This window comes from Crotalus tigris, unplaced genomic scaffold (assembly GCF_016545835.1).
Source record: "Crotalus tigris isolate CLP2741 ecotype Arizona unplaced genomic scaffold, ASM1654583v1 scf7180000024291.2576520, whole genome shotgun sequence".
In the NCBI taxonomy this organism is placed as follows: Eukaryota; Metazoa; Chordata; class Lepidosauria; order Squamata; family Viperidae; genus Crotalus; species Crotalus tigris.
The window spans coordinates 2,042,237-2,056,046 of record NW_024100464.1 but is presented as its reverse complement, the minus strand read 5'-3'; the positions used below and the strand labels follow the sequence as shown (position 1 = coordinate 2,056,046).

Below are 13,810 nucleotides of genomic sequence, written 5' to 3'. Positions count from 1 at the left end.
CACTGTAAAATTAACTCAAATTTTGCTGCAGTAGGCTCTGTTCCTCACTATGGGTCATCCTTAAACAGAGAACTGTCTTAACCTGGGAACTTGCTGTATTTTTTTTTTAAAAAATGCACTTAATATACTGTTTTAAGATCCTCCAGACTCCCTCCTCCCAAATCCCCCAAATTTCTGACTCTAAAACTTGCTACTTGTGCCTTCCTAAGATCTTAGTGTGTCACCTTTACAGCCCCTGCAGCTCTTGGTGATTCAGCAAAGAATAGAAAAGAAGGGTGAGACTGCTGGACAGCAAAAGGTTGCTGTTTCAACTCTATGCTATTCGTCACTTTAAATGTGACCAAAGCAACATATGAATAATTAACTGGAACACCATCAATGTTATTTTAAGTTGTACATTTACATGTAAAGCCACCACCCAACATTTGTACACAGCAAGTACAGTAAAAAATATGCATAACTGACTTTGGAATCTGAACTGCAAGACCTGAAAAACATAACTCTAATGTGTGCTATCTTTTTTCTTAATGTGATTATGTTTTTGAATTAATGAAATGCTGCAGAGCTGCTTATTTATTATATCTTATTGCAAAATGTGATAAGGAATGCATGTTCATCACTCAGTGTGCCTGATGTACTGTTTCTTGAAACTGATCATTTTTACATTGCTAGACTGGGACTCTGGAAACTGCACTTGTATTTACGTATAATAAACCAGCTAACCATGTGTCTAGTTAGTTAATAACTAAACTATTAAAATACTGTAACCATTTAAGGACAGAGATACAAAATACTTTAGTTACAAAAACTATATTGGAGTAGGAGCTGAATTGACTACTGTAGTCATTAGCTGACTTTGACAACTGCCTGAAATTTAAGTTTATTTTGTAGTATTTCATCTTTGTATGTTATAGAGGCATAATGTTGGGGATGGCCATTTAGGCCATTGATTGCAACCCTATGTTATGTTCAGGCTTCAGATTAGAGCATCCCAGACAGATAACTGTCTAGCTTTTACCTAAATATTTCCAGCAAAAGGAAATCCTACATGTCTCTGGCTAACTGATTCCACTAAGTATACTAGACCTATGACTATAATTGACCATGGAATTTTAGTCATAAATCATTGTGGTCATTAAGCACCTACATGACTGTCTTACTCAATGACCACAATCCAAGCTCTCCTCATTGCAGTTCTTAAGAGACCATTCTGGTTATTAAGCAACTGCACGGGTTGCCTCAGTGGGTGGGAGAGGCCCTGGGAGGCCAGCAACCTCTAGCACAGGGAACCTCCCCCCACCTAGCCTCAGTCCATTTACCTTTCTGTCATCTTACTCCATCTACACATCATGTCAGGATCCAGTTATATTTCCTTTCTATCTATCTCCTCTGTTCTAAAACCAATTCTTACCTTCTCCTGAATCCTTCCATACTCCTAAGGGGGGGGGGAGTATACATGAGGGCTTTATTACTTTCACTTCCTCTATTCATTACAAAGTAACCTTTTGTTTATTCGCCTCGGGTCTGCTAACCATCACAATGTAACCATTAGCCTTTTATCCTATGCCCCTCTGAACTTTTCCTCCTTACCGGCCAGCTAGGGAAAGGGGTGTGTGTGAAAAGATACAGCCTCTGGAATCTGGTTTATTTATCTGTCATCAAAATAAGGTGTGAGGAGCTGTTGAATGATCGTGTACAAAGGAGCCAGATTGATGTTATCTTTCCTGGATTTAACACCTAGAAATCTGCCAGTCTGAATTGCCCGGAAGAACTGCGTGGTGGGGGCTGCTTAGGGACACTTTAAAACATCAATTTGTAAGGAAATCCCTCAGATCCTGTTTATTATGCCTACTATCAATTTCTCTTAATAAAAGTTCCTGTTGGAAGAGATTGTTTCCAATCTGCTTTCTTAAGATGTGTGGATTGAAGTGGTTCCTTACACATCAGCTGCATTTTCATGATGGTTCAGAAGTCTGCTTCCCCAAATCAGGGGCCTTCTGAACCATCATGAGAATGATGGTATTGCTATGGTTTTCTCCTTCAGAAATGAAAACGTTAGTGAAGTTGGCATTCTGAATAATCTGACATTCAGAGCTTTTAGTGTTTTCACTTCCAGAGAGAAGGATGCTAGCAAAATAGGTGGATTTCAGAGGAGAAAACACTAAATGCTCTGAGTCTCAGCATTTCAGAGCCTTCTATAGAGAGAAGAAGAACACTAGCAAAAGAAGTGAATTTTAGAGGAGAAAATGGTAAAGGCTCTGAGCTTCAATGTTTCAGAGGACTGAGAGCTTTTAGTATTTTCTCCTCCAGAAAGGAGAAGGACACTAATGAAATAGGTGGATATCCTCCATCCAGTTTGCAAATTTTCCTTCTGGCTGCCTGGACACTGGAAGAGAACACATAATTGCAGGGCACTTGGCAACCAGTCATAAATGTGAATGTGAGCCAAGCACTTGAAATGCTGCCATGTGTTCAGGACAAAGGCAGCACAACATTTTATAACACCTGGAAATGCTTTATAGGCCATAAAGCACCCATTCTGTGACTGTCATCATTAAACAACCAGTTATAGGTCATAGACTACCTGTAACTGCTCAAATTAAAATGTGATTACTGTATTATTTTAAATATCAACAGTGATCCTTTAGATTCTATTGTATATCCACACAGAATTGGAATTTTACAAGCAGAATTAAATCCTACACATGGATTGACCATATGAAATACCTGGTGTTATATCAGAACTCAACTAAAATTTGTTACTAATGTAAGAAATAATGTTTATCTTAGTTTGACAAGTTTCTGAAAACCTAAATATAATTGAAGGTCATATTTTAGATTAAAAAACTGAATTTAATAAATTCAGAGAAATTCTTAATAGGATTTAGTGGCTAAATATATTAATAGGAAAGGAAGTTCAAGATAAATCAGAGTTCCTATAAAAGAGTTGCTAGACATTACACCCAGGGTACCTTACTGATGAAATGTCAGAATCTTTATCTTTCATCTTTAAAAAAAATCTTGAAAATGAATAACATGCATGGGAATGAAAGTAGCTTTATGTGCTTCAGAAAGATTCTGGGAAATTCAGGCCAGAGAGCCAGATCTGAATACTAAAGAAAAAAGTAGTAGTTTGTGTGAGGCACAGGAAATCAGGAACCAGGGTTGTTCAAATGAGTACAAGTTTATTCCATGCTATCACTCTATAAGAATCTGAACTATTAATGGTCAAAGCAAACTGGAGGTAGATAAAAGTCAACAGAATTCAAGGATGGCTAGGCATAGATCTCTTGTGGGCATGAAGTGACTCCAAATTGATGGTGCACTTGAGCCCTCTCTCAGGCTCAGTCTGGTCATCTCCTACAGTTTGTAAAACAGTAAACATCTTTATAATAATGCAGAGTCATAGAATCACAGGGGTGAAAGAAATTTTATAGGTCTTTTAATCCAACCCCCGCCCACCAAAGGCAAAAATCTTTACACCATTCTGAACAAATGGTTGTTCAATCTCTTTTTGAAAACCTCCAGCGATGGAGCACCCACAACTCCAGGAGATAAGCTCTTCCATTAATTGATTTTTCTCACTGTCAGGAAAGTCTTGCTTATTTCCAGGTTGGATTTCCCTCTGACAAGCTTCCACCCATTGTTTCTTGTCCTTCCCTCGGGTGCTTTGGACAACAAATTGACTCCCTGTCTCCTTCAACTATTGGAAGAGAGCTATCATATCACTCCTAAGCCTTGCCTTCATTAGGCTAAACCAGAGGTCGGCAATCATAAACATTCAAAGAGCCACTTGGACCCGTTTCCCACAAAAAAGAAAACTCTGGGAGCCGCAAAACTTGCACGTGTGCATATGCATACCAGAAGGAAAGGCTTGATTGTAGAGTCTAATTAAAAAGAAAAAGAGGGTGTTGTGCATGAGTTCTCTCCCTCTCCCTCTCTCTCTTTTTCTCTTTCTCTCTTTCTCTCCCTCTTTCCTCTCCCTCTCTCTCTCCCCCTCTCTCTTTCTCTGTCTCTCTCTTTCCTCTCCCTCTCTTTCTCTCTTTCTCTCTCTCTCTCTCCCTCTATTTCTCTGTCCCTCTCTCTCTCTCTCTCTCTCTTTCTCTCTCTCTCTGATCTTCTGCTCACCTGGCAAGCTGGCTTCACACTGTTCTCTAACTAGCTGACACACATTCTTATTGGGCTGACTCTCTCCTGCCCTTCCTGCTTCCTGCAGAAACACAGCCAAGGCAAGAGCCCTGCCTAATAAGCTTGTCAGCTCATCAGAGAACAGCGTGAGGCCACTCTCTTTTTTGGCAGAGGAGGCTGGGAGCCGCAGGAGAAGGCTCAAAGAGCCACATGAGGCTCCGGAGCCGCAGGTTGCCGACCCATGGACTAAACAAACCTACAGTAATTCTCTTAGCTGTTCATAGTAGGGTTTAGATTCCAAACCCCTTATAATTTTAGTTGCATTTTTCTGTACTTTCTCAGGCCTTGGCATCTTTTTTGTATTGTGGTGACCAGAACTGGACACAGTACTCTAAGCGAGGCTTTACCAGTGCAGTATAAAACAGTACTATCACTTTTCATGATCTTGATACTAATCCCACTGTTGATGCAGTCTAAGACTGCATTGGCTTTTTTGGCAGCTGCCACACACTGCTGCTCATACTTAAAGCTGTGGTCTACCTGGACATTTAGATCCCTCTCACAGTTGCTACTGATGATCAAGTACTGCCTGTTCTATAACTATGCATTTGCTTTTTCATGCCTAAGTGCAGGACCTTACTTTTCTCACATTTTCATCTTAGACCCAATGATCAAGCCTGTCAAGATCCTTCTGAATCTTGAGTCTATCTTCCAAAGTGTTAGTAATTCCCCCCAGCTTAGTGTTATCTGCAAATTTGATGAATGCCCCTTCTATCCCCCTATCCACGTCATTTATGTCAGTAGAATCTAACCTAGAGATGTTACCTATAATATAGTTCTCAGTGCTTTTTTTTTTTTTTTAAAGGTGCTGGAACTCACACACATCATACAACCCGCTTTGCCTACCCTTCCATCCCAAAAAGGTGCTGGAACTTCGTTCTGAGCGTTCTGTGAGAAAAAAAAGCCCTGATAGTTCTTATCCAGATTCTTTTCAATTGGATAATGGGCATTCAGGCAGCAGCAAAGTACTTGATTATATTCTATGTGATATTTTGAGTTGCATTTTCATTAAATGTGGAACAGATGATAATACATAGCTTCATTATTGTCGAGAAAAGTATTCTGAGAATGTTTAGTTGGAGGTTCCTTGTCAAAGCAGAGGGAGATTTCAAATGGGACACCATTTTCTCCTGAGCCTTGCAGTTTTCTGCATTTTCACAAGGGATGTTAATTAAGACGTGGAAGGATTTTTTTTACAGATTTACATATGACATAAAACTTATAAAAATGTGGCTCCTGATAACTTCATGTAGTCTGCTTGACAATAGGGCAAAAAGAAGTATTTTGCCTTTGCTTTTTTTCAATATTTTTTGGGGGGAGGGGATCTGACTTCCTACTTTTTATACATCTGCTAATTTACAATTGTTCTCTTTATTTCATTTCATTTCATTTTCTAATATAATAATTTTAGGGTACCACAAAAATGTTTTAATGAAGCATTCATTATTCTCAATCGCATTTCTATCAGCACAATAATTTAGTCATTCCTTTGTTATACAAATGCAATGGGATCCAGTGCATCCAAAATCTTGTTTTTTGTTGAAAAAACTGCAGTCTAAAAACAGAACTTTTGATTAATATGGTCAGACAGTTTTTCATTATTTAGAAAAAATAAGACCTCTGGTTCTTTGTTCTTTGCATATCAACTTGACATATTGATTACAAGTATTAATTGAGACTATTTGTGTGCTTTTTTCCTCAAGATTTAATGGCCATATCTAATAATGTAAGTGTTTCTGATGCTGAAAATGCCATTAGTCCAAATCAAGATGTTAGTAAAAGTGAGCATTATAAATATTGCCAGTAGGTGACAACAAACACATACCCCATAAAAATTACAGAACAGTATACTGAATTTTTGAATATGTTTACTAGCTTGAAAGTAATGCCATTGCATGTGTTATTATTTGCCTTCCTTCAGGCATCCTTATTCTGACCAAGACATGACAGCACTGTTGTATTACCTGAGGACTGTCAATAAAATAAGGCAATCCTAGATCTAATGTATGTAGTATGTTGCAAGAAAGAACAGAAACTGCTTGATGAAAAGATCATTTCCATGCATGATGGAGTTTTTTAAGTGTTAGAGGATGCTGTAGTTCTGAACCACTTTTGGATCCTAAAGAATCTATGAATTTAAATCATAGGTTTGCTGGAACCTTTTATGATATCTTACAGTGTGAAGTGGTGGGGATTATAGCTAAAGTCGAAACTGCTAGCTCTTATCCTACATTAATTTTATATTAATCATAAGAAAGGGCATTCTGGTGATTTTTTTTTTACAAAAGAGCAAACACTTCAGTAACTGTAAATCAGAGTTATATAAACTTTGAATTAAGCAGCTGTGTTGAAAGTAACATTAATGCAACCATAATAAACTTGTGTAAGTTTCATTGTAACCCAATAGTAGTGATTCTAATGTGCTTCAGGCTGTCATTTGCAATCTGTACTGCACAGCTCTGCAGCTTTATGTTTAAATAAGGGTGATTGAGAGTCATTGTTTCTTAATGTCTTATATTGCTTGCTAGTTCCATGTCTGATACATGAAAGAATAGCCTGTAATATCAAAGGCTGATGCTGTAGTAACAATAGTTGTTCTCAGCTGGATCAGTTAAGACCAACACCTTTTAGATTCTGTCACCCAAACTAATTTCCTTCAGGCACCCATGATTCTGACTGACTGAATGTTGGCAGACCAGCATTGATCTTGTGGTCCTGAGCAACAGATCCACGTAAGGGAGTGGAAGAGGAGGTCGTCCCTGATGCTGCTGCTACTCTACTGCTATGCAACCTTGTAGTGTGGAACCTCTTGTCACGATGCCACTGATGAATTTCTTTCTCTCTCTTAGGCTAATGGAGGTTGGCAAGATGCTACAACTCCTTCATCGGTGACTTCCCCCACAGAAGGCCCTGGCAGCGTTCACTCTGATACCTCCAACTGATCTCCTAGCAATCCAGTATCCTCAGCTGCTCCCACCCTGTACCAGGCAGATGTGGGGGCAGAGAGGGGAGAGGTTTTTTCTCCTGTTGATGCCAGCAGGCCAGATTCAGAGCTGACTGGCTCACCCTACAGGAGTTTCCTTCTCTTCTTTCTTTGGGGATACTTTTTCAGCCAGTCTGGACACTTCTTTATACTCTCTTCCCTTTCTTTTCTGGGTAGAAGCCACCTTTCCTTTCATCATCACCATTGCCCACTTTCTCACAGCAAAATAATCTGAAGGAAAAAAAAAACATCTGAAAGCATTTGTACTTTTTATGTTGTTGCTGTTGTTGTTGTTGTTTTTATCCTAGTGTAAATCTTTAACTCCCTCCAGCCTACCAAGCATCTGACCGCCTCTTCCCATTTCTCTGGTGTTCTCACTACCTCTTTTCAGGAGCCATCTAAGCTCTTCCCTTGGCTTTTGGGCACCATCCCTCCTTCATATGAGACAATGATCTGTTCCTCTAAGATCCTGAATCTTTGGTGAGTTGCCTTCCAGAACAATCCCTGTTACAGGTTGGATAAATGCAATCCTGGTGCTGCAAGATATGGCTGTAACATGCCACATGGTTACAAGATAGGAAACTGTTAGCAAAGCTACTCTTTATCATCCCTTCATGTCTCTTATCCTCCCTAGACATGAACCATGCCACTTCTCAATTTCATTGTTCCACACTTTCAGTAGAACTATAATTAGGGCTGTGTGCATCCTTCTTCATGAAGGAAGTGCATAGTTGCTTACTATAATATGACACAAGTGCAGTAAATCTGGATAGTAAATGATCTTTTCCTAATCTGTTTGGGTTCCACAAATCACATTTTACTGATGCAGAAAAGACTTTCACATTTTCGTTTGAAATGAAAACCATGTAAGAGCAGAACAATAAAGACCTGTGCATGGCACTGTGGTCTTCAGTCTTACACCCTCTGATTTCTCAGCTTTATCTAAACATCATGCACCTGGATGCACAATCATAAAAGCATAGGTATTCAGAAAGGGAGGGGCGGTTATGTTCACAATAAAACTGCAGAAATTGCAAAATATCCACAGCTTTTATTATATTTGTAATTTACCAATATCTATTACACAGAGAAAGAAATCATTGGGAAATTAATTCCAAGCTGCTAGAATATACAACTTGCACTAGTAAGCATTTGGACCTGTGTGGCTTTACATATTATAATTTGATTATGCATCCTTACTAAAATTGTTGTGTTGACCTGATTGGGAAAAAAAATAATAGTTTGACATGTCGCTTCTAAACAAAACATTTCCCATTAGAAAAAAAAGTAAAATTGATGGGTGGGATGAGATGGGGAGAAGATAAATAAATGACTATTGGAAATGAATATTGAAAAATACATATTGGCATGGTAACTTTAAACAATTGCCTGTGCTCAAACACATTTCTCCAGAATAAGATGAATTGGATTTCTCCTAGCCTTGAACCTGAGGACCAATCTCTTTTCAGCAAAGCATGTTCAGGGGAACATCCCAGTGGATTGACTATGTCCAGTGGTGGGATTCAAATATGTGAACAACCAGTTCTCTGTGAGGATGCCACTTCCGGAAGTCCATTCTGGGCCTGGGCAACAAAAAATTAGCTACCGATTCTGCTGAAGTGGTGCGAACCGGCTGAATCCCACCATTGACTGTTTCCTCTGCAAGTGGTCTGTATAGAAAGGCATTAAATAAGCTGAGCTAGCTTAGTGATAACATATAAAAGCATCAGGCATCTATATTTAATAACAGTGGCCATTGGTACATTCTCTGTCCAGGGCGATGCTGATATTATAGTGTACTTACACCACACTGTAAGCTTCCATGGCTCTATCATTATTATTCCTTTTAATAGAAAAAAAGTTTCCTATTTAGGGTCATTGTAAATTCAGACTGATAAATAATCCAGATTAATTAACACATATTACAAATAGCTCTGTTACCCTTACCAAACAATTAGCAATTCTGTCTGGAGGGGATGCTGAGACCCTGATACTTCTTATGAGAAATCCATGGCTCTCTTGGTCCATCTGCTCTTGATAACCTGCATATACCCAGAATTAAATCCAAGTAAATTGAAGGCACTATAGAAAAGCACTAGATTTAGTGGACCAACTAACATTTCATAATTTTATTGTGATAGTTGATTTGAGCAAAAGACTAACTTTTCAAAGCATCCTATCCACCCTCCGAGTGAACCTGCCACAATGATTTCATATGGGTTTTGGGACTTCCTTAGCAAATGCAATAACCAGAAGGAGATCTTCCAGTTATTAAGCACATTAGAAAGGGTCCCAGAAGGGACATGAAGCACCTCTGCAGCATGAAGCAACTCAAGGCAAAATGCAGCTACCTCCCACAGACCTAGCATGGCTTTTAAACTAGGATGAAAGGCAAAAGGAAGAAGCAAATACTAGCTAAGAGGTTAAAGACATGACATCTACACAGTCTTTGTAATGAGATGGAAATGAGGAAGGAGATTGCAGAAGTACATGGAGATGGCATTTGGTGGGTGGTGTCTTATGGACAAAGAAATACATGCAAAATACAGTTGATCACATCAAAGGTGTATACTTAACTTTAGTACATGAGGGGAAAAATAGCCATAATAGATAGCATTGCCTAGTGCTTGGATGAAATATATCTTTGCCAAATAATGTTAGATGCACCAAATCGGGGCCACACAAATCCAGACCACAACAAAGAATTGAAGTTTTTGGTGTCTCTGCTGCTATCTAGTGGTCATGTGTATTCATGCAGCCAAGATGAGTTATCCTTGATGAAGGCCAGAGTGCATGGACTTGAATATTTGTTTAATGTAATTAAGTGTCATGAGGTTAGTTGCAATTAATTACATTAGATCTTTATCTAAAATGTCTATTGGCAACTTTCATAGAGACCATTATATTGCTGTGATAAATGAAAATAAGACACAGTCTCCTGGAAAACGGATTTTATTCAACTTACATTTATAGATACAGTGTTGTGCAGTGTTATTAATTTCATTTCAAACTATTACCTGGACTGTGCAATTTGCACGGCAGACTACAATTGTCTGGTAGGGAAAAAAGAGATGGAACTGCATTTATCTGCCTATAACAATATATCTTTCTATTATGGTCCGTCATGGTATGGTACTGAATTTCTTAATGGTACATACACTGGTAGTAATTCTTTGCATATCCAGATTTACTATTTTTATTATAATTATGTAGTACTGATATTTTTGCTTAAATGTGAGCTAATTTCTCATGCATTTGGTTCTTATTTTCTGCCCAGAAAAACCCAACTTCGATACCAAAAACAAAAAAATTTAAAAAAACTGCAGAAACTTTAAAAAAGAATCCTAAAAAAGTTTTAAAAAATTAAAACGTTCAATTCTTTCAGCTTTATTAACATTTTCCATTGTTTCTTGCAATTTGTGTCTCGTTCTTTGTAGTATTGATGATAATGAACATTTGATAATGAATGTTCTTGTATATTCAGATAAAGGAAAAACAAACCAAAAAAGCAGTCTGAATTTAATAGTGTTTATAAAAATAAAAAGTTACCCTCATAGCACGCATCAAAGGACAGGCAGTCCCCATCCTGTCCTGTGGCAAAAAAGAGCTTCATACCTGTATGGTTTTTAACACCAAGTTCCCTACATTTGCCTTTCTTTGGTTTACATTTTTAATGCATTTGTGAATTAGTTGAAGAATGGTAGACAATTGTAGAACTGTGCACATTCATTTCCTGTTACACAATGTTTTAAAAGAAGTGACAGTAATTGATTTTGTAAAACCTTTAACAATGGTTGGAATAGTGAGCATAATAGGTACACTTAATACTTTGTTTATTAACTTTGAATGCCAGAAGTGATATTTTCATTATGTTCTGCATACATTTTAAAAGGGGGGGGGGTATTTTAGACCCAATCCACTGGTAAATTCTCTAGCATAAGCCTCCCCTGAAACAAATGGAAGCTGTGCAAGGGCTTTTGCTGTGCAGCTCCAGTTTTTTCGACAAGGCTTATGCAGGATACTAGACTCATCTCTTTTGCTTCTCTCTCTCTCTCTCTCTCTCTCTCTCTCTCTCTCTCTCTCTCTCTCTCTCTCTCTCTCTCTCTCTCTCTCTCTCTCTCTCTCTCTCTCTCTTTGTGAAACTATGGCCTTGAAAACATATTTTCCAATTCCCTTCTTAAATCTTTTATTGCCTTTAAAGTGATGTGAAAAGCTTCTTTAGCAAACAAAAAAGACAAATTATTTTCCTTTAATGTGCTTAGTTTATATAAAATTAACACTCTTGTTTATTTGTCTGATGCCTTTGGGATGTGCTGAGAGTAGAGATCCTAGAATTTGCAGTCAGAATAGCCAACATCTCTTGCAGCATACTTGATAGGTGGAAAACTGCCTCTGGCTGAAAATAAGACCTTGAGTGATGAGCAAGGTACTTGAAATGCTCAACCTCCTGAAATTTATCTAACCTGGCTTGCTTGTTAATAATCGTGAACTAAACTTTCTGAGGACTCCCACTTGGGGCTGTCTGGTTGCTTGGTTTTCTTGAACACTTTTGAGAAGGCTAGAGAAGGTCCACAACAATTTTCTCCCTGAATATGAGGATGTAGAGCACTGCTTCTACTGCCCATCATGTTGCCATCAGATGATGAGCAGTGTGGGCCAAGATGCAGTAGTTGTATCCTTTTAAGCAAAGATGATTTGACCTTCTGTGGTAGCAATAGAATACAGTATTGCAGGCTAACTCTGCCCACTGCCAGGAGTTCTGTTCTGACTGGCTCAAGGTTGACTTAGCCTTTCTTCTGAGGTTGGTAAAATGAGGATCCAGAGCAGGGGTTCTCAATTTTGGCAACTTTAAGACTTGTGGACTTCAACTCCCAGAATTCTTCAGCCAGCTTTGCTGGCTGAGGAATTCTGGGAGTTGAAGTCCACAAGTCTTAAAGTTGCCAAGGTTGAGAACCCCTGATCCAGAGTGTTGGAGGCAATATTTGAACTTTGTAAACCACCCAGAGAGTGCTGTAAAGCACTGTGAAGTGGTATATAAATCTAAGTGCTATTGCTACATAGGAAATTATAAGTAGTAGGGTGTAGGGTTACTGTAGCTGGAAGGGTGTAGGATTATTGTTTGCTACTTGCCAAGATGGTAGATGAAAGGAGAGGTACTCATTGACAGTTGCCTGGTCAGTGCAACAATTATGTTCTTTATGAAGTCAAAATGCTAATTCTTTTTGCCACATCCGATCTTCCTTGCTGCCACCAGATAATATGAACCGGCATTCTGCTCTATTGCTTATAATTTCCCTTCCTTCCCCATATCCTGGGTTTTTGTGTAAAAGTAAGTCCCAGGACCTACTTGGGATATTAACAAAAGCTGCTGATCTGCCAGCTGCTCCTGAGTCATGCCTGTATTTAGACAAGGGGAACCAAGAGTGGTAGGCAAGCATGTTGGAAATCACTAGGCAGCATAGGGTATCCCCTTGTGCCATCAATCATCACTTCCAGGCTGTACCACCTGCCCACCAAGGGAATGCTCATAAAATGCAGCCATATATTTAAAATACTATCTAGTCAAATCTCTTTATTGGTACTATATTTTTAAGATTAAACAGCAGATGAAATGTACTATTTCATCCTGTCTTCTTTAATACTTATCTAAATGACTTTCTGGGAGATGCTCATCAATCTTAATTCAAGGACAACCTTGGTCCACAATTGAGCCTAATTTGCTAATACAGCTCTTGCTATTTTCTCTCATTTTTCTCAATTATTAGTATTTTTGTTAAATAATCATCAATAAAAATATCATAGTGGGGAACAAAGCAATAACTAAAATCAGTTATGAAAGAAAGTATGAGATTTCTATGCCCTTGCTATTCAAAAAGCACTTTGCCATCACAACTACAGTTTTGTAGATTTTGGAGCAGCTAAGACAATTGTGTAAATATTACTAAAGAGTGCCCCATAATCAGGGCCAAGGGCTAGAGCATCCTTAACATCAAGGATATGCTTCCTTATCTCTCAATTCAGAATAAGAGCAAAATAATTAGCATTATTTGTCCTCACTGCCATAATGGGTTAAATCTGATTAGCTACCTCGTAATATGACATCATCACATGTAATGTGATTCCTGATTTGCTGAGCCAAAGATGCACTCTTCAATAGTCTCATTTTTCAGGCTATGAAAGTAGAAGAGGAAGGTTCCTGGAAAATTTCAGAGTTCAGAGGCTTTGCTAAGGAAAATGCATGTTGCTTTTTTCAAACCAACAAAAACTGTTCTGTCTCTACTTCTTCATTCAACAATATTACAACATGTATTTACCTCTAATGAGGCATTGTAGGGTAAAATTACATTCTGTATACAATGTTGAAAACAATGTTTGTACTGATTTAGGTGGTTTGTTTTGGATTTGAGGATATTTTTTTCAATCTATGGGGAAAAACAGTTTTTAACTGCCCCCATTTTGCTGAAGTTTTTGAGACTTTCTTCCCATTTTTTACTTTCAAAGAAAAGGGGGAGAATAACAAATTGTGTCTGTAGTGTATCCAGTTGTTTCCTAGTAAGGCTTTTAAGATAACAGCCTTGATATCATTTAATCCTGAAAAGGCATCCTCTCTAATTTCAGATTTAGGCTCACACAGCAAAG

At 38.3% G+C, this 13,810-nt stretch overlaps 1 protein-coding gene across 5 annotated transcripts in view; it reads left to right on the top strand.

Annotated features, from left to right (window-relative positions):
• Positions 1 to 13,810, top strand: part of PBX1 (PBX homeobox 1) — a 579,370-nt gene that overhangs the window by 470,772 nt on the left and 94,788 nt on the right. For 3 of the 5 annotated variants that reach the window (XM_039324020.1, XM_039324022.1, XM_039324018.1), the window contains one exon: positions 7,038 to 12,009. The exons of the other annotated variants lie outside the window; for them this stretch is intronic. In XM_039324020.1, coding sequence (XP_039179954.1) covers positions 7,038 to 7,130 — 93 coding nt within the window. In that variant the 3' untranslated portion in view covers positions 7,131 to 12,009. Of the gene's footprint in view, positions 1 to 7,037; positions 12,010 to 13,810 lie in introns of those variants that run through there. 5 annotated transcript variants of the gene reach the window in all.